This window comes from Anopheles funestus, chromosome X (assembly GCF_943734845.2).
Source record: "Anopheles funestus chromosome X, idAnoFuneDA-416_04, whole genome shotgun sequence".
NCBI classification, from domain to species: Eukaryota; Metazoa; Arthropoda; class Insecta; order Diptera; family Culicidae; genus Anopheles; species Anopheles funestus.
In genome coordinates this window covers 5,473,507-5,492,549 of record NC_064597.1, presented here as the reverse complement: position 1 = coordinate 5,492,549, position 19,043 = coordinate 5,473,507, and the positions used below count along the sequence as shown (strand labels likewise).

Here is a 19,043-nt window from a genome sequence, read left to right as displayed (position 1 = left end):
CTCCAGATAAACGGCTCGGTCGATCTTCGGCGAACGAAACAAAGAGGTATTAAAGCATGAATACAAACATTTCATGTAGTTTAATTTTAATTTTATTACATCTTTATTATTATCATTGTTTTCGTTTTCTATCAGCTCATAAATCTTGCACACGGTTGTAGTTTGATTCACTCACAGCACATTTAAAAGCATAATGGAAGGGGCATCACGAAGTACTTGCTTTGGGTTTGTTCTTTATTATGTTGTTGCACATAAACACGCCTGCCTACTAATCACCGACAATCACATTGGGATTTGCAACATCCACTTATAATTAGATACACTTCATCGCGTTCCTTCGGAATCAGTATCCCCCCCCCCCCCCTCCCCCCAGGAGCAGTATGGGAGAATATAAAACTTAATGCTTTTCCGCATGACATAGGGTGGGATAGAGAAGAAAAGCCATTCAGACATTCAGTTTCCAGTGTTAATACCCTTAACATATAAACGAGCAAAAGGCCCGCGTTACCGTTAATTAGCAGTACGCTAAGTTGCTGTACAATATTCATGTAAATAATACAGTACGTTAATCATCCAGGCTAAATTGCACCGCGAAAAGGTGAGGGCTGAACCAGTTGATCGGCAGGTGTTAGTGAGTCATATTAAATATTACACTTCCTTCGCAAAACACTTTCTCACAGTGCGTATTTAACTGGACGTATGTATACACATCTTTAAATGTTTAACCACATCGTCAAAGGAATGTATGATTTAAGTTCTATTGGCATTCTATTTGGAATTTTAAAATCAGTTGACTTCATTTAAACTATAAACTCGTGAAATGGTTTTTGCTCATTTAAAGCAGCAAAAAACACAATTTTTTAAACAAATCCAATTACCTAATGCTACAACACAATCAAGCGTACTAAATACTTATGTCTTTTTGCAACATTCAATTTAGTTTAGACTAGTTTTTTTTAAGGATACCACATGCACCAACATTGAGGATGCTTCCAATAAGTATTAAATTGATAGATGGCAAACTATTGCAATTAAATCAATTCGTTATTAGTTCCGTTAACGAAAAGAGTTTCTGTTGTCGAAATACTGTACATATTTGTGCAAAATTGTTTAATACTTTTAAGCCTCTGTATAGTTCATAGCCCGATAAATACCTCAGTTCATAGCCACAGTTCAATCACAATTTTCAAAAAAAAAAACAAAAAAGCAAAATAATGATGCAAATCTTACAACACAAAATAACAAACAACTAACCCCAAAATCCGGAAAAAAATACTAAATAATACTAAGTTAATACAATATTAAAGCAAAATGTTTTGCACCAATTACAAAGAAGTTAAAACATTAATCAATACTCAACGAAGGAGGCCCCCGTTGTAGAAAATTTTCCCACATCATCCACAAATATGGATTGTTTCTCACAGCAGTACAAAGTTCAAATTCGATTGCGTGTCCTTATGATATGCTTCTAATGGGTGTACCCGAAGCGGAACCGACCCCACCCCCCATCGGTGTTGGCGGTGAAGAGGTTGGCGAAACGCCGGATGGTTGATGATAATATTCTCGTGGCTGTACGCTAGCGCTGCTGCTACTATCACCGCTGTTGTTGGTTGAGACGATCGGATTGCTACTATTGCTGCCCGCCGTAGGTTTAAGCTGTCGAATTTCGGGAAACAGCTCTAGCATCAGTGTTTCGAGCAGATCGTAAAACAGCTGCTTGTTGTACAGCGGATTCTGTAACACCTCGAACAGTTTTAGTGCACCTTGGCGTGCATTCTGTGCCCCGATTAAGCTGCAAAGCAATTCCGGTATGTTGTCCTGTAATAGTGATCTAGCAGCGTTCATGATCATCTCTCGCTCATCTTCGCTGCGTTCAGTCGCTAGCAGTCGGACGCCCCCAACGGCATTGTTTGTTTGGAGTGATGCACCACCAGGCCACAAACTGCGCAGCACGGCACTGGCGTACGCGTGCAGCATTGGCTCATCGAACAGGGCTGTGATCGATTCACGCAGCTGTCGATTAATCGTTTGACCGTACGTAATCTGCACGAACGAAATTAGGCTCTTGCGCAACCACCGGAAAACACCACCAAGATCGAATATCTCCCCAAGCAGAGCGTACAGCGGTTCGGCTATCGAGTCCCGTGCCTCTACCGACGTACCGTCAATCGATGGGGTAGCAGTCGATGACACTCCACTAGCTGGTCCACCCTCAAGATACAGCGACACCTGATCGGCATCTTCCGGTGTAAAAGCATCATGGTGGTCTCCAACGAACGGACGTTCCGTACCGCCTACATTCCACAGCTGTTCCAGCTTGTCACTATTGCTGCGGAAAATAGTGGCTAGCGAAAATTTGGAAGATGCTTTCTTCGACGGTGATGGATTGTTGGCTATTACGCCCTGCTTCAACCGGTCCGAACTTGGGCTTAAAAATTCATACACAACCTCACTTTGATTCAGGTGATCATCCTCAAGAATGAAGCTAAGGTAACGCTGCACCTGTGCTTTCGCTTTCTCCAACAATGCCCGATCATTCTTCAGCAGAAACAGCTTAAACGCATTGTTCGAGGGTAGATCGAGTTGGCGCAGTTCCGCACACATCGGGCGCAATTTACGATGCAGCGTATGAAACTGGGCCAACGAACGTACCACAACCCACCCGGTCGAGATAGTATCGGTAGCCTCCAGCGCAGTCATGACGACCGTATCATCACGCGTCCCACCACCGTAATCATTCATCTCGTCCACCTGTACCACGATCATGAACTGCGGCGGTTCCCGATCATCGGAAAAGTCCACACTTTCCACTATCGCACGCCAGCTGCCGAGATACTCGCCCCAAACAGCGGTACGCAACAGGTGTGACTCTAGCTGACGCCTTTCACCCCGCAACCATTCAATCTCACGCTCCAACATCAGCAGCAGCTTGGAATCTGGTTTTAACGATTGTTTTAACGCTTCCAGCGCTTGCTGCTTGTTCGCTAGCTTCTCGTCCAAACGATCCAGCTTGTTTCTCGCGTACTGCGAATGATTACTAAGATCTGCCAGCGCCGGATCGGTGCTACCATCGCTACCATTCACCGAACTACCGCCACTGTCCTGACTTTCCTGACTATCGTGACTGGCGTGTTGTAGCGATCCACTCAACTCAGCACCCACATCCATGCTGCCCGCTGGGTTTCCACCGCACGATGTAATGATTTCCTTAAACTCATCCTGCGTCAGGGAACTTTTCAATCGCAAATATTCGTCGCTCAGCAGGAAGGATTGATAATACTTTTGCTCCAACAGTGCCAAACACTCGCGCTGAACTTCGTAGAACACATCGGGACCACCGATGTCACCGACCAGAAATGCTTCCATACGTTTACGCGTTACCTTATCCAGCGGGATCTCCGAGCTGGGTGCACGGATGTAGGTGTAAAAAATTTCCGCCCCAAGTTGATGCCAGGCAGAACGTGCAGCACGGCGCAATTCTTCCACGGTCGTATAATACCCAACAAGGCTAGCAGCATTCATCGGTTCAAGAAATGCGGTTAAAGCCCGTCGACCACCTACCGTGGATAGAATGTCGGCCAGCGCCAGATCGACATCATTGCTAACGCTTCCCTCCCAACCGAGCCGCGTCAAACACTTTTCGCACTGGCTTTTTGCAAACGAAAGCTGCTGAATGTAACGCTTGAGCCGTAGTGTAGCCGCCGGTTCACCATCACTGTGTCCACCGTTTTCGGACGTGCTGGAAGCGCCCGACGAACCGGTTGAGTCGCACGGCGGTATCGTAAACCCGCCCCGTGCACGCTGCATCGCCTGCATAGTCGTTGCCTGCCGTATATCGCTCACAATACTCGCCCGTATCGAGTGCAACTCTTCGGTCGTTTGCGTCATATCGATGATGTGTAAAAAATCCTCAAAGTTTGCTGCATACTCGTGGCTACGCTTTTGTATCGCAACCGCCACCAGACGCGTCTCGATACACTCCACGATCTGTTGGTTTATAAAGTCCGGTGCCGTCACATACCGTATGGCGGGATGCAGCACACGGTAAGCGATCACTTCGCTGAGCAAATCTTTGACGGGCGATAGAGAGTATCCACGTGGTAGAAGAAATATAATAAGTATCTCACTTATCTTTTTTAGAAAATCGAGCTCTTTCTCCGTCGTGGCAAGATACGATGCAGTCAAAATGGATTCATTTCTAGCATTGGCAAACGCATCCGGCGTTGTTTCGTGCTTGGTCGATCGGCGTATCTTTTGCAGGTGCATTGTCACTTTCAGTACGAAGTCGCATGCGATAAGTTTCGGTGCATCGATGCGGGCCGCTCGTTCGTGCAGCTTCTCTATACCGAGCCAAATATCCTCGCGCAACAACTCTACGATGCGGCGCGGATTCGCCACCACCGTCTCTAGGGCGGGTCCTACTAGATCCCGCATCGTATTATCGATGATTTGCTGCAGCAGTCCGTCAACCGTGCGGCCAAAAATGATTGGCAGCTGACCGGTACTGGCAGAAGCTGTGGTGGAGCTTCCACTACCGGCACCGGTTGTACCACGGCCACCAAACGCGCGCGTTGTGGGAGATGATCCGGGAGAACCATTTTTCCCAAAAATGGCCGATCTAGAAATTAAAGTATTACGATTATTAATACACCTCGCTTCACATTATAATTAATAATATCACAAAAGAAACAACTCTTGTGTTTAATCTTAACAAATAATCCAGCTCGAAGTATAAAACAAAATTGAAATGCAAAAACCACATACCTGGTGGCATTGTAAAGGACATTTGTTTGTTCGTCTTGACCTTGGTTTACGTACGGGACTGATTCACGGTTTGTCAATTTATAATGCACATAGATAGTTCCAAACACCGCTACAAATGGAATTGAGAAGAAATTATTACATGTTTTACTTCCATGTGGATCTATAAGATCAACTAGAGCTTTAGGGATAGTTACCGACAGTAATCAGTACCAGCGAGTAGATGACGAACAGGAGTAAGTACAGGAAAATGGGCGAATAAACGCACACGGCACATAAAATTGCTGCTATCACACCGATCCAGTATTGTACCTTCATACCGGTAGTCACGTCTGCTTTATGCCGCTGTTGCAATTGTTTTTACCAAAAAATATGGTACACTTTTTTGCTCGCTACCGCACCTAGCTGCTGCTTCACCGTTGCGTCCGACCAAATTGTATCGGCTGTTACAACGTGCAGTCCAATCAAACGCCTCATTTGGGCATTTATGGCGGTGCCCTTTCCCTCATGTTTGTCCAATGATGCACATTAACGGAACAGCAACAAATTTTCCTGCCTTTTAATTTCACCGTATGCCGAACACCCTGCTTACCAGCTTGAGGAGAACTCTCCCCTTGTTTACACGGTTTCAAACCATTCCCTTCTGCAACGTAACTTAGCAAAACGTATGTAAGCTTATGGGTAGTATGGTGGGAATGAAAAATGTAGTATTTAAATGGCACGCAGCAAGGAAATATCTTGTGTCGAATGGACAAGGATATTCCGGGATGTGATAAACTACTGGGATAGGGCGTAGATTGTTATTGATGGCTAATCAGGCTGTGTGCGATGTCAGAAAAGACTGCTGGGACGCAAACAAATGAGCTGAGCTGTCAAACACGTTCTCCACTATCATTTTCCTTGTAATGCGCCATATAGGAAGAACATCATTCAACACGGGGGTTAACGATTTACATTTTATTCATACCGATTTCGTATAAAGCAGCTCAATAACAAAAGCATTATTAATATTCAGAATTAATTCTCTTGTAACATGAACATATTGAATGATTCCAATGTTTTACAACATTGCGGCTAATATGTCATGAAATATGTATTAACTTCTATACTTAAAGCAAAGCTGCAGCTATGGCAGCAGGCTTTCATCATCAGATTCTTTTTGATGACGGTCATGCTTATGACCAACTGGATCCGGTTGCGGCTGCAGTATTGATGATGAATGCTCAAATTCGCTAACATCTAGTAAATTCCCTTCCTTTACATCGAGATTGTTAAACTTGGCTGTCGGTGGCTTCTTGTGAAAGCTGTCACCATCAGAATCACTATCATTTGCATGATTTTCCTCATCATCATCTACCTCCACAATACGTTCCATGTCCGAATTTCGAATCACTCCGTTATTGTTTCGTGAGCCAGATGGTTGGTCTGGCTCGTCGTTAACGAGCAGCAAACTAAGCCGAAGTCTTTCTCGGCGCGTTGCTGCTAGATGCATCAGCGTGTAGAACAGAAACGGTAGAACGCAAACGACGGATGCAATCGAGGCAAAGATTACCATCGAGTGCCGTTTATCTTTGCAGCAGTTGTACTGACCGGACCAAATCCGTCGCGTTTGATTCATCCGATCCTCAATGTCGAAACACATGCCGGATCCGTGCTGTTTTTTGTTGATACTAGCGTAGAATTGTTGCACATTCTGGTAATCGGTGTCGCAGCTTACACACGGCGTTTTGGAACGGGCGAAACATGCATCCAACGTATTCGATAGGTTCATAAACTTCGCTGTATCATTTACAGCCCCGGTACAAGCTTCACAGTTGGCTGCATCCCACAGACCGGTCAGTTCAGCGTAAATGCTCTGATAAACCGTCAGGCGGTTATTTTCCAGATATTTTTTACACGGCGGCGAGTTGCTCATGTTCCGATAAAACGTGACTGCACTGTGAAACGTCTTCTGTGCCGTGTCGGCAGTGCACAAATTGAACACTGGATATGTATGATCCGGAAGCGATCTCATCAGTGCTGATGTGTCTTTAAGGAACGCATGAATATCGACGCATTCTGGCTCTGCGTGGACGATCAAGCGAGTGCTAAAATTAAAGAAAAGGAATCATACCAACAGTACGGAACGTTTAACACGATTTTCTTACCTCGCAATCACGAAACAAATTACTATAGGTATGAACTTCGCCATCGTTACTAGAGATAATGACGATTATGACTAACGTGATCCGAATGTTTGTTTATCTAAACTCTTCCTTGTTTCTTCTTGTCAAAAGTGCATTCGTGTGCATCGTTCAAGATCTATAGAGAGTAGATATACCTTAGGGATGAAATCACAAAGAATCACAGTGTACAGTGTCTAGCATAACAATATGCTTACTCGCCTTGATTTTTATTGTTAAATCAAATATTGTTTAAAACATCGTTTATCAAAAATTTTCAACATTAAATATCAAAGCAACATTTTAACTATCAAAACACATTGCTATATGTGACAAATAAAAAATTTAAACATTACAATTTTACGTCAAATTAGCAAATGGTGTTAATCAAAAGGGGGTTTTCACGGATATGATCAATTATAATGTGATAGAATCATTGTTACACACAGCGAAAGCATTGCTAAATGTATTATCAATGTTTATTATTTTTCTCCAAATGAAGTCTCTTCTCCTACATGCGTCTACCGCTTTCGACTGGTTCACAATAGAAGCTAGAAGCTAGCTGAATTTGCTTTATCTATACTCGATGGATGGAAGAGTACGTAAAATAAGCAACGAAATAGCTACATATAATTGCAGAAACATTCAATGATTTCAATTCAACTTAGTATTGCGTTTATTCTCGCTATCCAAAACAATAGCTTTCTTTCATGATGCTAACGAGCATCATCATTTGTTGCAGAATATATACAAAACCACAAAATGGATTACTGTTTAAAGGGCTTATTATTGATAGGTTTGCTAATGGCCTAGTGAAGAGACGTTATGCTACATCCGTGTAGATTTAGATTCAATTTTTAATCCAGATAACAACCTGTTATGCTTATTCGTTTTTTTTATGTTTTGCATCACTTCAAGCATTGCTGTTCATACCGAATCATTAACTTTTTTAAGATTGAAGCAATAAACATGACCCTGGAGAACAAGAGACTGTTTTCATCATAATTCGGTAATATTTTTTTCCCCCAAAAATTTGACAAAAATTTTAACCGAAATGACGTAAAACTTCTTAGGATAAAGGTATCCGGTTTGTAGTAACCTTTGATTAAAGGAAAATAAAATCATGGAATAAACGAATCGATTAACTGTTAAATTGACTACTATGATTCAGAGAAAACTACAATTTGAAAAACTGTAAACATAAAACCTATTAAAACATGAATTCCTTCATTATCTTTCTGCATCCAAGAGTTTGCCACGTTATAGCTGCAAGATGTTTTTTTTTGGAAATTCAAACAAACATGTCTTTTAGTAGTTTTATCATGTCTGCCAGTTCTGCACCATATGAACTTAGATTTGTTTTTTAGTATATTTTCCTCCTAACTCATTCATAACTCACTTTACACAAATAGCATTTTCGCTCACACACAAAAAAAGAAACTAACAAAACAATTCATCTTTTCGAATCATCTTACACCTGGTACACACTATTGACTATTTTGGGGTTAAGCATTGTTTGCTGGTACTAGATGCGCCATGGTAGGGGTAGGGTGAAAATAAAAGACAAAAATTCAAATATTAACTTCAACCCAACCTATAACGTGGTTGCTTTCTAGCACATCGTGTTTGAAATGCTATTGTGCCAAATTATAATTGTTTTTTTGGCTAATCAAGTATGTGGGCGGATCGAAAACATTTTTTTTTTACAAAAATCGTGTTTGACGATGCACAAAAAAAAACACGCGTTGACAAATAAGCTTGGAATTTGTTTCATTTAGTCTCCACCTTAAAGGTGCGGGACGAGAAACAGACATAAACCCCCGTTTCACATACGATCATCACCCTTCGCTCACAACATCGCTATCGATTACTGTCTCTTCTAACTGATCTCATTTTTTTTCTTCTTCTTAAAATTCGTGCCTCCATCACCCTCCTGCATGTGCAAATTCAGGCAATTCACGCTTACTGCTTCACATTCGTCAGAGAAACGTTTGGTAAAATACCTAGGTTCCGGCTGACTATTCAAACATTTCCCATTTGCTAATGGACCGTTTTACGAAGCTTCGAACATCAACCTTAAAGCTCATCACGCAGCAACGTGTATCGATTTTTCGATGGTCCTAACTTTTTAAACGTGGATTCTGGTGGCGTCGTTGGCTTTTTGCCATCATCGATCGCGTTCGTTTCAGCCGCGGTATCCTTTTCCGGACCGTAATGGAACTCACTAAAACGAGAAACGACACAACGACACGTAATGAGGCAACATGTTGAATCTAGAGGCTTCCTTCCACCACTTACCGATGTAGTTTGCCACTGTAGAGATCGTTCAGGAATTGCTTTAGCTTTCCTGGCACATAAATATCCTTAAAGTTCGGGAATAAGTACATGTGACGGAAGGAGTCTATTGCAATCAGTGGCAAATCGGCCTGAGTTTTACCGAGATGGTGTAGGGGATGGGCAAAACGTTTTCCATCCGCGGTCAGGAAGTTTACATTTTCTAGCGTAATAAAATAGGAAAAAAGATACAATTATAGCAAAAAAAAATATACATCTTAATTTAACTAATAATTCTTACGTTTCTCCGAGATGAGATCCAACTGCACGATAGCTTTATAGTCCTTGATCGATTCAAGATCACCCGGTGCGTAGAACAATATTAAGAACGGCAGACCTTCCTCGGTCAACTCTTCCGCATTTTCGAACGTAATTTCACGCACCAACGGTACACACTTCTCTTGCACCCAAATGTTCAGCTCATCAAAGCTGCGCAAATCGCCCATGTACGTTTCGTCGTTCTCATTCGACATGGCCACATCTGGCCGGAACACTATGATGGGGTGGCCTGAAAAAAACGATACCAAAAAGTTAAGAATTAAAACATTCATTCTAAACCTGCCTTTCTACATTTCATAAGTACTTGCTGAATATCCTTTACTTCCGTTAATTGCAAGAAAGAAAAGCATAAGCCAATGTTATACCGTTTGTCATTCGCTTAACACATTGCAAAAGGTAGTTTATAAAGTGGAAAACAAATCTACCTGGAGGATGCAACGCCTGAACGACCTCGCCGAAACCAACATGGAATTGACAATCTTCCTTCAAATTCGTTGCGACACGCCGAAACGTGTTATACTCCGTCATGTCACGGTGATCGAAATACCCAACCACGATGCGTTTCTTCGAATCAAGCTGCTCCAAATCTTTGATGTTCTGGAACTCCTTGATCGGATCTTCTAGCTGCTTTCGTATAAACTCGGTGAACGCTTCAACTGTGCGCGCACCACGATATTCCCGCTTGGTCGGTTGTCCATTGCGCAGCACCTTCAGTGTAGGATATTTGGTGATGTGGAAACGGGACGCCACACCAGATTCGCGATCACAATCCACTTTACCCATCACAACCTTCCCTGCGTCAGGGAACTCTTTCTGGACCTGATAAATGGTAGTAAAAAGTAGAACAAAACATATTTATTATAGCACGGAACTTTTCCATTTGAAGGAAGCTTCAAATGGTTTTGATAATATTATTTATGCGAAGGAAGACAATGTTTATAGAAAAATGAATCGACACGTATGAATAATCGAAAAACAGAACCGTATTTTCAATTGATTGTAGCAGTGTTGGGTGGTTTTTTTTTCAAATGGTTGATTGTTTCATGGTAATGCTACTGTCTTCACCGACGATAGCCATCCCATTTTGATCACTTTCGGATATTATCGTGAAGGAAATATTAAGCAGAAGGACGGATTAGCGTACTTGTCTTCTTACCTTTTCCGCTGCCTCATCGAAGATGGGTTGTAGAATGTTACTGAATCGGCACCAGTCGGCATAGAAGTTGATCAAAACTAATTCATTAGATGCTAAACCAAAAAAAACAAGAGGAAACAAGAGGATTATATAGGACAATCTTCAACGAAAAGAACTTTCGTACTCCGCTTCAAACACTTGTGCAAACATAAAATAGTGATAGAAGAAAAGCGCGAAAAGAGATATGGTTCATAAAACGGTTCATCGTCGTTTGCTAAATTCTTTTTTGATTGCTGGTTTTACTTCCATCGGTTTCATTTAAAACGTTTCGAGGAGAGCGGCTGATAAAGAAATGTGAATTGTACACATCTTCAGCATCGTCATTGTCAATTGTGTGCGGTGGAACAAAAATGATATCACAGATAACCGTTTTCTGATACATGAAAGTAACATCATTTTCGACAGCACGGAGAATTGATAATGGAGCATAATATAATGTAAGCGTTAACGTCACCAAACCAGCTCTGCAAAAAGCGCCATACGTACCGAGGGTCATATCGATATTTTCACTATTAAGCTGAACGGCTCCACTATTCGTTGGGTTGTAGAACATGTAGACAACCTGAAAGAGGTAATGCATGTGGTTTACAAGCGGAAGTAATTGAACAAACGAAACAAAATGGGTATGCTTGTTGTTATGTTATTATTATCAAGATGAAAGCAATGTAGTAATTTATTTAAAAGCAATCGGGATGTTAACAAAGTTTCTGAATACGGCAACGATACCACATTCTTTATTTCACGTACAATAACGTTATTATTCTAAGCGTGCCTATTTGTCATGATAACGCCAGCTAGACAATCTTGCCAAACTACAGCGTAGCATTCATTAAAACACTTAATTCTTAATCGTATTGCACCTGATTTGGCTACATTTGCCTTGTATGGATAAATGAGCACATCGCAGAGGAACTGCAACAATTGCAGAAGAATGCACAAAACAAATGCGTAAGGGTTAACATGATTAAAACGGAAGGGAATCTAAACGTTTCCACGCGATTTTACTTACCATTAAATATTGAAATAACACAGATTTTAAACTGGTAGCCATGTTGCTTTTGTTGTTGTTATTTTCTGGTATGGATGGAGGAATTTGTTAGCTACAACACACCCGGTCAACGGCGTGCGGGTTGGACAGCAAGGAAAGGAGTGGTATGGTGGATGGAAATCCGGTGACAATACTGATGACAATTTTCCACCGCTTTCCCCGGAACAAGTGGGACAAATTGTACCGGTACCGATGTCCACTTTTCCGTTCGGTGTGCGGAACCCGATCAAATTCACCCGGCGCAGCCAAAATAAGTTTGAATCACAGAGACAAGCGATGCCACTACGGGGCCAAACGCTAACGCTGAAGTTAACCCGCTGCTTTGGCTTTTCCCTGACGCAAGCAATTATAAGGTACACCACCACCGGAAAACAATAGCGTCTGGCAAACGTTTCAATGCGATTCAGATGGAAAAGGGAGTAGCAAAAGCAGCAGAAAAACTACTCCTAATTGCCTGGATGGCGGTTCCGGATGAGGAAAATGCACACACACACTATTGTGTTGCTGCACCGCAGAGACACGTACACCTTTCCCTGACCGAACTGACAGCTGGCATGAAAACCTCTAGAACAAAATATTTGGCATTTTGGGGCCAGGCTGGTTAAACGTTGCAAATCTGACAGCAGAGTTTAACGAAATTTTTATTCATTCTTTTTTTATTTGATTTAACGAAGAAAGTAATGTATTTAAAAAATTAGTAGATTGCTATTAGTGTACAGATAATATTTAAACGCGATTATATTCACTTTGCTGTCGATATTGTGTGAAATATTCGGGTATGGCCGCGGTTTTCCAACCAACCGGTTTTGATGCATGAACCGGTTATTGTTTGCTGTCAAAACTGACAGCCTGTTTTCTTCTTCTTATTCCGAAACAGTTTTCATCGGCATCTGTTTTTTTTTGGATAATCATACGGAACACCTCGAGACCGATCAGATATTTATTTTATTAATCGCGATGGCTTTCTTTAATTTGTTAAATCGGGTAGAGTACGCGTGTGTCTGCGGCCTGTTAAACCCACTTACGAAGCTTTACTTTTGTCGCCATTGCATGAAGTTGCGCTGCGGTTTCTGTGTTTGTCATGAGGTACGAAACGGGGGGCAAAAAAAGTTGGCAACATTCATGATGTCACCGATGTTCGTGCTCTGTAATGCTTAAAATGTGATGATTTGTCCCTTCTTTTCTGCAGGTTGATTCAAACTTTTGCTCCAACTGTCTGGAGAACATACCGTCGTCCGAAACGAAAATACGTAAAAACCGCTGCAACACCTGCTTCAACTGTCCCAGCTGCCAACATACACTTTCGGTGCGTGCATCGGTTGCTACCGTACCGTTGGCTGCCGGAACAGAGTCGAAAGAAAGTTCACCAGCAGCCGACGATCCGTTGAAAGCGAAACCGGATGCATCACCAGCAGCTGCAAATGCTGCACCAAGTACCGGTCCGAAGCAAGTCACGAAGAAAATGTACTATTTAGCTTGCTTGACGTGCCGTTGGAACTCGCACGATATTGGTATACCGGATCAGACTGCCGCTACCGGTCAGTGGCCGGAACCGGAATATCCAAACACAACCAGATTTGCGCTGTTACTGGAACATTACCAGTCGGTAGTGCTGCATGATAAACAGGAGCGGCAAGAGCTGTGGCGTAGGAAGGCACCGAAGAAAAGCCAATTTCCCAGTTTAACCGATCGTACGGGACTAACCGTGTCGATGATGCGCCGCCAGATGGGATGGTCGGACGGGAAAGTACAACTCAAAACGACACCGACATCGATCAAGGAGTCGGTTGCATCGGAGGAAGTAGACGAACTGCCGGAAGAGTTGTTCCAGGCCGAGGTTAATTTGAAGACGGTAACAACACTTGCCCAACGCTTGGCACAGCCTGCCAAGCAATCGGCTTCGGTTAGTCAGCTTTATCCGCAGCACAAGCTGCTCTCAATCAAACGTTCACTGCGCTGTCGACAGTGTGACCACAACGTGATCAAGTCTGAATATAATCCTTCCTCGATCAAATATCGGATTGCATTATTCGCCGCCTATCACGTACCGGATGTACGCTTAGTGAGCTGTGAACCGCTCCTGGTAGATGGTTCCGAAGCGGCGCTTCTCTTGCGCATCACAAACCCCACGATCAATGAGATGACTATCACTATTATGGAGCTACCTACGATCGAAGAGGAGCAGTTAATGATTCAAGAGCTCAAAGCACTTGCCTTGGAAAGTAGCACGACACCTTCTGTAACGGCTGGTGTTTCGCACCAGACAACGCTGTCCAGCTTGAGCCCCGGTTTTGTGCGTCAAGGTACACTGCTGGAGGAACCAAGATTGATTGGTCGTGCTGTTAACGGAAAGCTAAAACTACCGGACAGCAGCTTCACCGTCAATCAGCGAGATGATTCGGCCGAATTTGATGAGGTCGTGCAAGGACACCAGGATGAACCCAAGTATGTAAATAATAATCATTTTAGGCACTACCCATCCGGACCGTCCCCCCGTAGCAAGGGCTGACTATCCGGCTACGTGGTAAAAATAAGTCTAGTAAGCCAGAAATGGCCGGCGTAACCTGTAAGGTCGTTAAAGCCAAGAAGAGAGAGAGAGAGGCACTACCCACAATTTGACAGGTTGATAAAATAAATTCCTTTTTTTATTTTTCACAGGTTCATTGTTTGGCGCAAGGCAAATCACGTTATTATTCGACTCGGTGTGCAGCCTCAGTCCGATCCGTCGTGCGACAAGGATATAGTGGTTGGATTTTCGCTGCAATATACCTACTTCAATACGGTCGGAGAGAAGAGCGTCGCTCCATCACCGTCAACAGCAGCAACATCGCTAACCGGCGCGAACAAAGAACAAAAATGGCATGCACTAAATACGCGCATATATGTAAATCTAGGAAAGCAACGAATCGTAGGCGCGGAACGAATTGAACAAAATTGAGAATCCGATTGAATGGATTGAACACATTAAACGTCAAGACATTTAGGTTAGGATGGCTTATAAAGTACGCATGTATTATATACTTATTTGCTTATCAGAAGCTACAAGCATACAGAAGCTTCGCGGCTCTAAACTGTGCTGCCGTCGTCATCAAATTTAATATCCAGGCCTTTCTGGTGGCCGCATTAACGTTTTCACTCCATCTCAGTTGGAGCCTACCACATATGCAGACAGTCCCCTCGATACAACTATTATAGCGGAAAAAAAGCTTTATTAATTTCCCGTATATTCAGTAAAACCCGATCTATAAGTGTTTTGTTTTTTTGGAGCAGTATATGAGAGATGGTTGAACCGTAGGCTTCTGCTTAACTTACCTTATATGCACAATGATTACTTTACCAGGATCATCAGACGTTTCTAATGCTTTGTTTATTGGCAAAATATATATTTATTATTATTTAAAGTGCTTCAAAATGTATTGCATTTTTGAACGAGATTAACAATATTTATATGTTACGTAAAATCAATTTTCCATTCGCAAATAGATATCGTCTATTGCTAATAAATATTAGTCCCATGCTAATAAATATAATATAGTGGTAGCACAAACTATATTGTGATGTATTTTTCTATTCCATTTGCTTTCTAGAACATTTTGTTACTCTGTTTATTTAATGCTGGAAAAAAATCTTGAAGCAGTAGCGAAAAGGGACATCAATTCTCAATATTAGAAGATCTACTGGCTCGTGAAAAACTGGAACAGATTTAAGAAAGACTAGCATGGTATATGCTTTTTTCTTGGTTTAAAGACGTCTGAGGTCATGGCGGCCATTTCTGGCTTACTAGACTTATTTTTATCACGTAGTCCTTGCTACGAAGAAATAGTCTGAAAGAGATTTGAATCCATCCGAACTAGCGGCAGTCCTCATAATCATAAATTGAAAAGCGATTGTATTTCAACCTTCTTTATTTATTATACACATTATAACAAGTGTCCGGCAAACATTGTACGTTCTTTAGCTTAAGATCAGAACGAAGATTCGCTCTGTTGCTTGCCTTCACGAATATTTTGTACAATTTCCAGACACTTGCGACGCACTATTTTTCCTGATGGCGTTAGAGGCATCTCGCTGGTAAAGTAAACGCCTCCCCGTAGTCTTTTATAGTTGGATACCTCGGCATCGACATACTGTTGCACTTGTTCAGCTGAAACGGCATCCCCGATTAATCCTGGAGTGCGAATTATGAGTGCTGCGGGCAGATCCGTTCCTTCGTCCGGTACACCAACGACGCAACACTCAAGTACTCCCGGTAATTGTTTGATGAGTACCTCCAGCTCCGTTGGAGATATCTGATTGCCTGCATACTTAATGATGTCCTTCTTTCGATCGATTACGTACAGATGTCCATCCGTGTCGAAATGCCCAATGTCACCGGTACGTATCCAACCATCCGATCCCATCATATCGACGGTAGCGGTCTTATTGCCGTAATACCCGGAGAAGGGAACCTGTACACGTAGTAAAATTTCTCCCGCTTCTCCAGGTGGGAGACCCCGCTGTCCTGTCTCATCGTCCACGATTCGTGCCTCGGCACGTGCCTGCAGTGTACCGACACAATCGTCCCGATAGCTGTAACCGTCCGTCAGCGAGATGAGGCAGGACTCGGACATACCGTAACCGATTTGGATGAGCGTATGTGACGGCAAACAGCTTCGCAACGATGCATACAGCTGCTTGGAAACACGTGCACCACCACATAATAATAAGCGAAGTACGGGAAAGGGTTTCGCTTTGAGTAGTGGCTCGTGTACGAGAAGATTTGATTGATAGGGCGAGAAGAAGGCAATTGTCACGCGGTGCTGCTCCATTATGTCGATCGCCAGCTGGGGAGTGAACGGTTCCCGGGTAATGAGTCGCGTTGCCTGTGCAATCGTACCGATGATCAGCGAGGCAAAACCAGACAACCAGTACAAGGAGCTGAACGCGAGTAGGCAATCATTCGGTTCCATGTGCCACAGGGACGTTAAGTTTGCAATACAGAACGAGTGAGAATAACTAACTCCTTTGGGCAAACCGGTCGTACCAGACGAGCATAGAATTGCTGCCAGATGAGTTGAAGGATCGTCTAATACGGCTGGTCTATAAAATTGGAAAAAGAAAAATATATTTGCAATTGAACAAAACTAACGAAGGCAGAAAATGAGACAATTCTATGAGAATGAGACTATAAAGAAGCTGATTGTATCACTTGTCATACTCACTCGAATAATTCTTCGGTTGAAGTTGGCTCTAACAGCTCCAACACGTGACGATACCCGTTGATGTGATCCTCAAACAATATGTACTGGGGATCTATCATGGCCCGTTTGGCAGCTTCACGTACCACACTCAAAATGTTGCTTTCACAAAACACAAGTACCGGACGCGTGATGCCGAACATATGGGCAAAATCAGTAACGTTGAATGCTACGTCCAGTGTATTGATGGGGATACCCAGTGCGAAACAGGCGAACATCACCGGTGCTACGTGTTCCCCGTTGCGGGATGCTAGGGCCGCCATCGGTGTATCCTTGCCATACCCGAGCTGCGAAAGGTGTTGGGCGATGCGCACCGTACGGAGATACATCTCCCCATACGTTACTGGGCGACCTTGATCGATGTCAGCACTGATTTGGGTAACATGCTCCGGATCACAACGTTGCAATTTAGTGAGTATAAGCTGCCCAATACTTTGATTGATATCGTACAGTGGCGGTGTGGATAAACCGGTCCATATATGTGTCAGCGGATCGTAGTGGCAGTTGCCACCGCGCTTGATTTGTTTGTCCGCCATTACCCTGCTGATCACTCGCGAATTCGTGTATGAGGGTACGATCTATACTTCGACGTTAGCGTGCGAACCGCGCAACACTCTTCCACTAACTGAGGCCTGGTGTCGTTTGGTTGGAAGTTAAAGTAATGAACCTTCACTACAGTGCACGCAAACGATGCTATGCAACTGGCAGATAATTGGCTTGTGAATGGCCAGCAATCGACTTCAAGATGAACGAACCTCCAGGAAGACTCCCGGAGGACAACGGTGGAGGTAAAGGTGGACGAATGGCAAAGAGATAGCGAGAAATAGAGAAAGAGAGAAGTGTGTAGATGATATAGCAGTGTAATGGAGGTATAAGCAGAGCGGGAACATAAGTTATTCTCCATGTTCGCAATCTCCTCCGGGCAAAATCCGTGGATATGTTGAGCTTATGCTCTCAACAAGGGGTTGATCTTTGCCAAGCTTTGCCAGTTTAATGCTATCTCAAGTTTCGTATAATGTGTCCCAAGATGTTATACCCGTTCAACGTTACATTTATCTCTCTCGAGATATTGCCCACCTGTGCGCCTGAGTCCAAACAAAGTAATCACGGAAACCTGTTAAATCTCGACAAGTAGACAGTTCATCGCGTGTCTACCGCGATACAATGATTAGGCGAGAACTTCCGATCAACAAAACAAAATTGTACCTCATTAACGCACGAAACGATCTAATCCGTGTTCTTATTTGCTGACATGACAATTTGTCAGACTCGGATTAATGAGTTGTGCTATAGGATTAAATACAGCTATTTGCAAATTCCAATGTCTTATGTGTAGTGTAGCTTTATAGCGTTTTTTTACCTAACCTCGCATTATGTATGTTGTTTTCCTTAAAAGGTCCGACACACATCTGTAAGTAAGGTAATTGCTTAGTAATTGTGCAAATTTCCGTTTCTACTGATGGGTTGTTATTTGTCCGTGCGCCGTACATTTTGCTATCTGCTTGCTGCTTGGACTACGACCTTTGAGCAGGTCGTTAAGCCAACGGTAGTAGTGACAAGAGGCCCGAGAACAAGTCTTCCTCTGATACATGGCTGAGTAATTTACAACTGAACGTTATCGTACGTTATTCCGGCATTGTTTGCCATGCTTGATACGTCATGTTTGTAGCATGTATCTTCGTTTCTAAAATGTAAATATCATTATCACCATGTTTAAGATTTAATTTCCAACAGATTGTTTCTTCGTGCATACCATATCGGTATATGCAATAGCATGAGATAAATATACGAATTGATATATGCGATAAAACGATCAATATAGGAAAACATTACACTTTGAAGCATATTTATGACATCAATTGAAGATGCCATTTGTACAATCCAATTTGATGCGAACTCCTGAATTGCGTCAGCTAGATGTATTATTTGAAATAGAACTCGAGACATGAACCTGCAGATCCCTCATCCTCAACATAGATCGGTTGAGGCAAGCTGATGTGGCGAGGGACTTCGCGACCACGCTTGGG

The 19,043-nt window shown here is 42.9% G+C and overlaps 5 protein-coding genes across 5 annotated transcripts; 1 reads left to right on the top strand and 4 right to left on the bottom strand.

Annotated features, from left to right (window-relative positions):
• Positions 1–44: 44 nt before the first annotated feature.
• LOC125772394 (sorting nexin-25-like) lies at positions 45–5,603 on the bottom strand. Its single transcript, XM_049444101.1, has 3 exons — positions 4,959–5,603; positions 4,765–4,873; positions 45–4,618 (listed from the first exon to the last, which is right to left on the bottom strand). The coding sequence occupies exons 1-3, from the start codon at positions 5,077–5,079 to the stop codon at positions 1,456–1,458; spliced, it is 3,393 nt and encodes a 1,130-aa protein (XP_049300058.1). The 5' UTR covers positions 5,080–5,603; the 3' UTR covers positions 45–1,455.
• Positions 5,604–5,703: 100 nt separating this feature from the next.
• On the bottom strand, positions 5,704–7,087 carry LOC125773165 (osteopetrosis-associated transmembrane protein 1). Its single transcript, XM_049444305.1, has 2 exons — positions 6,909–7,087; positions 5,704–6,848 (listed from the first exon to the last, which is right to left on the bottom strand). The coding sequence occupies exons 1-2, from the start codon at positions 6,950–6,952 to the stop codon at positions 5,888–5,890; spliced, it is 1,005 nt and encodes a 334-aa protein (XP_049300262.1). The 5' UTR covers positions 6,953–7,087; the 3' UTR covers positions 5,704–5,887.
• Positions 7,088–7,384: 297 nt separating this feature from the next.
• LOC125773068 (endoplasmic reticulum resident protein 44) lies at positions 7,385–12,343 on the bottom strand. The gene is made up of 7 exons (XM_049444249.1): positions 11,741–12,343; positions 11,218–11,293; positions 10,693–10,784; positions 9,962–10,355; positions 9,499–9,765; positions 9,222–9,420; positions 7,385–9,147 (listed from the first exon to the last, which is right to left on the bottom strand). The coding sequence occupies exons 1-7, from the start codon at positions 11,780–11,782 to the stop codon at positions 9,000–9,002; spliced, it is 1,218 nt and encodes a 405-aa protein (XP_049300206.1). The 5' UTR covers positions 11,783–12,343; the 3' UTR covers positions 7,385–8,999.
• Positions 12,344–12,568: 225 nt separating this feature from the next.
• LOC125772748 (dynactin subunit 4) lies at positions 12,569–15,061 on the top strand. The gene is made up of 3 exons (XM_049444177.1): positions 12,569–12,865; positions 12,969–14,224; positions 14,438–15,061. The coding sequence occupies exons 1-3, from the start codon at positions 12,593–12,595 to the stop codon at positions 14,715–14,717; spliced, it is 1,809 nt and encodes a 602-aa protein (XP_049300134.1). The 5' UTR covers positions 12,569–12,592; the 3' UTR covers positions 14,718–15,061.
• A 605-nt stretch (positions 15,062–15,666) lies between these two features.
• Positions 15,667–18,130, bottom strand: LOC125772834 (uncharacterized). The gene is made up of 2 exons (XM_049444200.1): positions 16,981–18,130; positions 15,667–16,858 (listed from the first exon to the last, which is right to left on the bottom strand). The coding sequence occupies exons 1-2, from the start codon at positions 17,550–17,552 to the stop codon at positions 15,745–15,747; spliced, it is 1,686 nt and encodes a 561-aa protein (XP_049300157.1). The 5' UTR covers positions 17,553–18,130; the 3' UTR covers positions 15,667–15,744.
• Positions 18,131–19,043: the final 913 nt, after the last annotated feature.

What these genes read in the sequence shown, in the direction of transcription:
- LOC125772834 (XM_049444200.1), bottom strand. Translation starts at nt 17,552, where the DNA reads ATGGCGGACAAACAAATCAAGCGCGGTGGCAACTGCCACTACGATCCG. An exon ending in TCAACCGAAGAATTATTCGA is followed by an intron (nt 16,859 to 16,980) that starts GTGAGTATGACA and finishes CCAATTTTATAG; the next exon opens with ACCAGCCGTATTAGACGATC.
- LOC125773068 (XM_049444249.1), bottom strand. Translation starts at nt 11,782, where the DNA reads ATGGCTACCAGTTTAAAATCTGTGTTATTTCAATATTTAATG. An exon ending in AAATATCGATATGACCCTCG is followed by an intron (nt 10,785 to 11,217) that starts GTACGTATGGCG and finishes TTTTTGGTTTAG; the next exon opens with CATCTAATGAATTAGTTTTG. An exon ending in GGATCTCATCTCGGAGAAAC is followed by an intron (nt 9,421 to 9,498) that starts GTAAGAATTATT and finishes TTATTACGCTAG; the next exon opens with AAAATGTAAACTTCCTGACC.
- LOC125772748 (XM_049444177.1), top strand. Translation starts at nt 12,593, where the DNA reads ATGAACCGGTTATTGTTTGCTGTCAAAACTGACAGCCTGTTTTCTTCT. An exon ending in GTTTCTGTGTTTGTCATGAG is followed by an intron (nt 12,866 to 12,968) that starts GTACGAAACGGG and finishes TCTTTTCTGCAG; the next exon opens with GTTGATTCAAACTTTTGCTC. An exon ending in GGACACCAGGATGAACCCAA is followed by an intron (nt 14,225 to 14,437) that starts GTATGTAAATAA and finishes TATTTTTCACAG; the next exon opens with GTTCATTGTTTGGCGCAAGG.
- LOC125773165 (XM_049444305.1), bottom strand. Translation starts at nt 6,952, where the DNA reads ATGGCGAAGTTCATACCTATAGTAATTTGTTTCGTGATTGCGAG. An exon ending in ATTTGTTTCGTGATTGCGAG is followed by an intron (nt 6,849 to 6,908) that starts GTAAGAAAATCG and finishes CTTTAATTTTAG; the next exon opens with CACTCGCTTGATCGTCCACG.
- LOC125772394 (XM_049444101.1), bottom strand. Translation starts at nt 5,079, where the DNA reads ATGAAGGTACAATACTGGATCGGTGTGATAGCAGCAATTTTATGTGCC. An exon ending in GCTGGTACTGATTACTGTCG is followed by an intron (nt 4,874 to 4,958) that starts GTAACTATCCCT and finishes TTCCATTTGTAG; the next exon opens with CGGTGTTTGGAACTATCTAT. An exon ending in GTCCTTTACAATGCCACCAG is followed by an intron (nt 4,619 to 4,764) that starts GTATGTGGTTTT and finishes TTTAATTTCTAG; the next exon opens with ATCGGCCATTTTTGGGAAAA.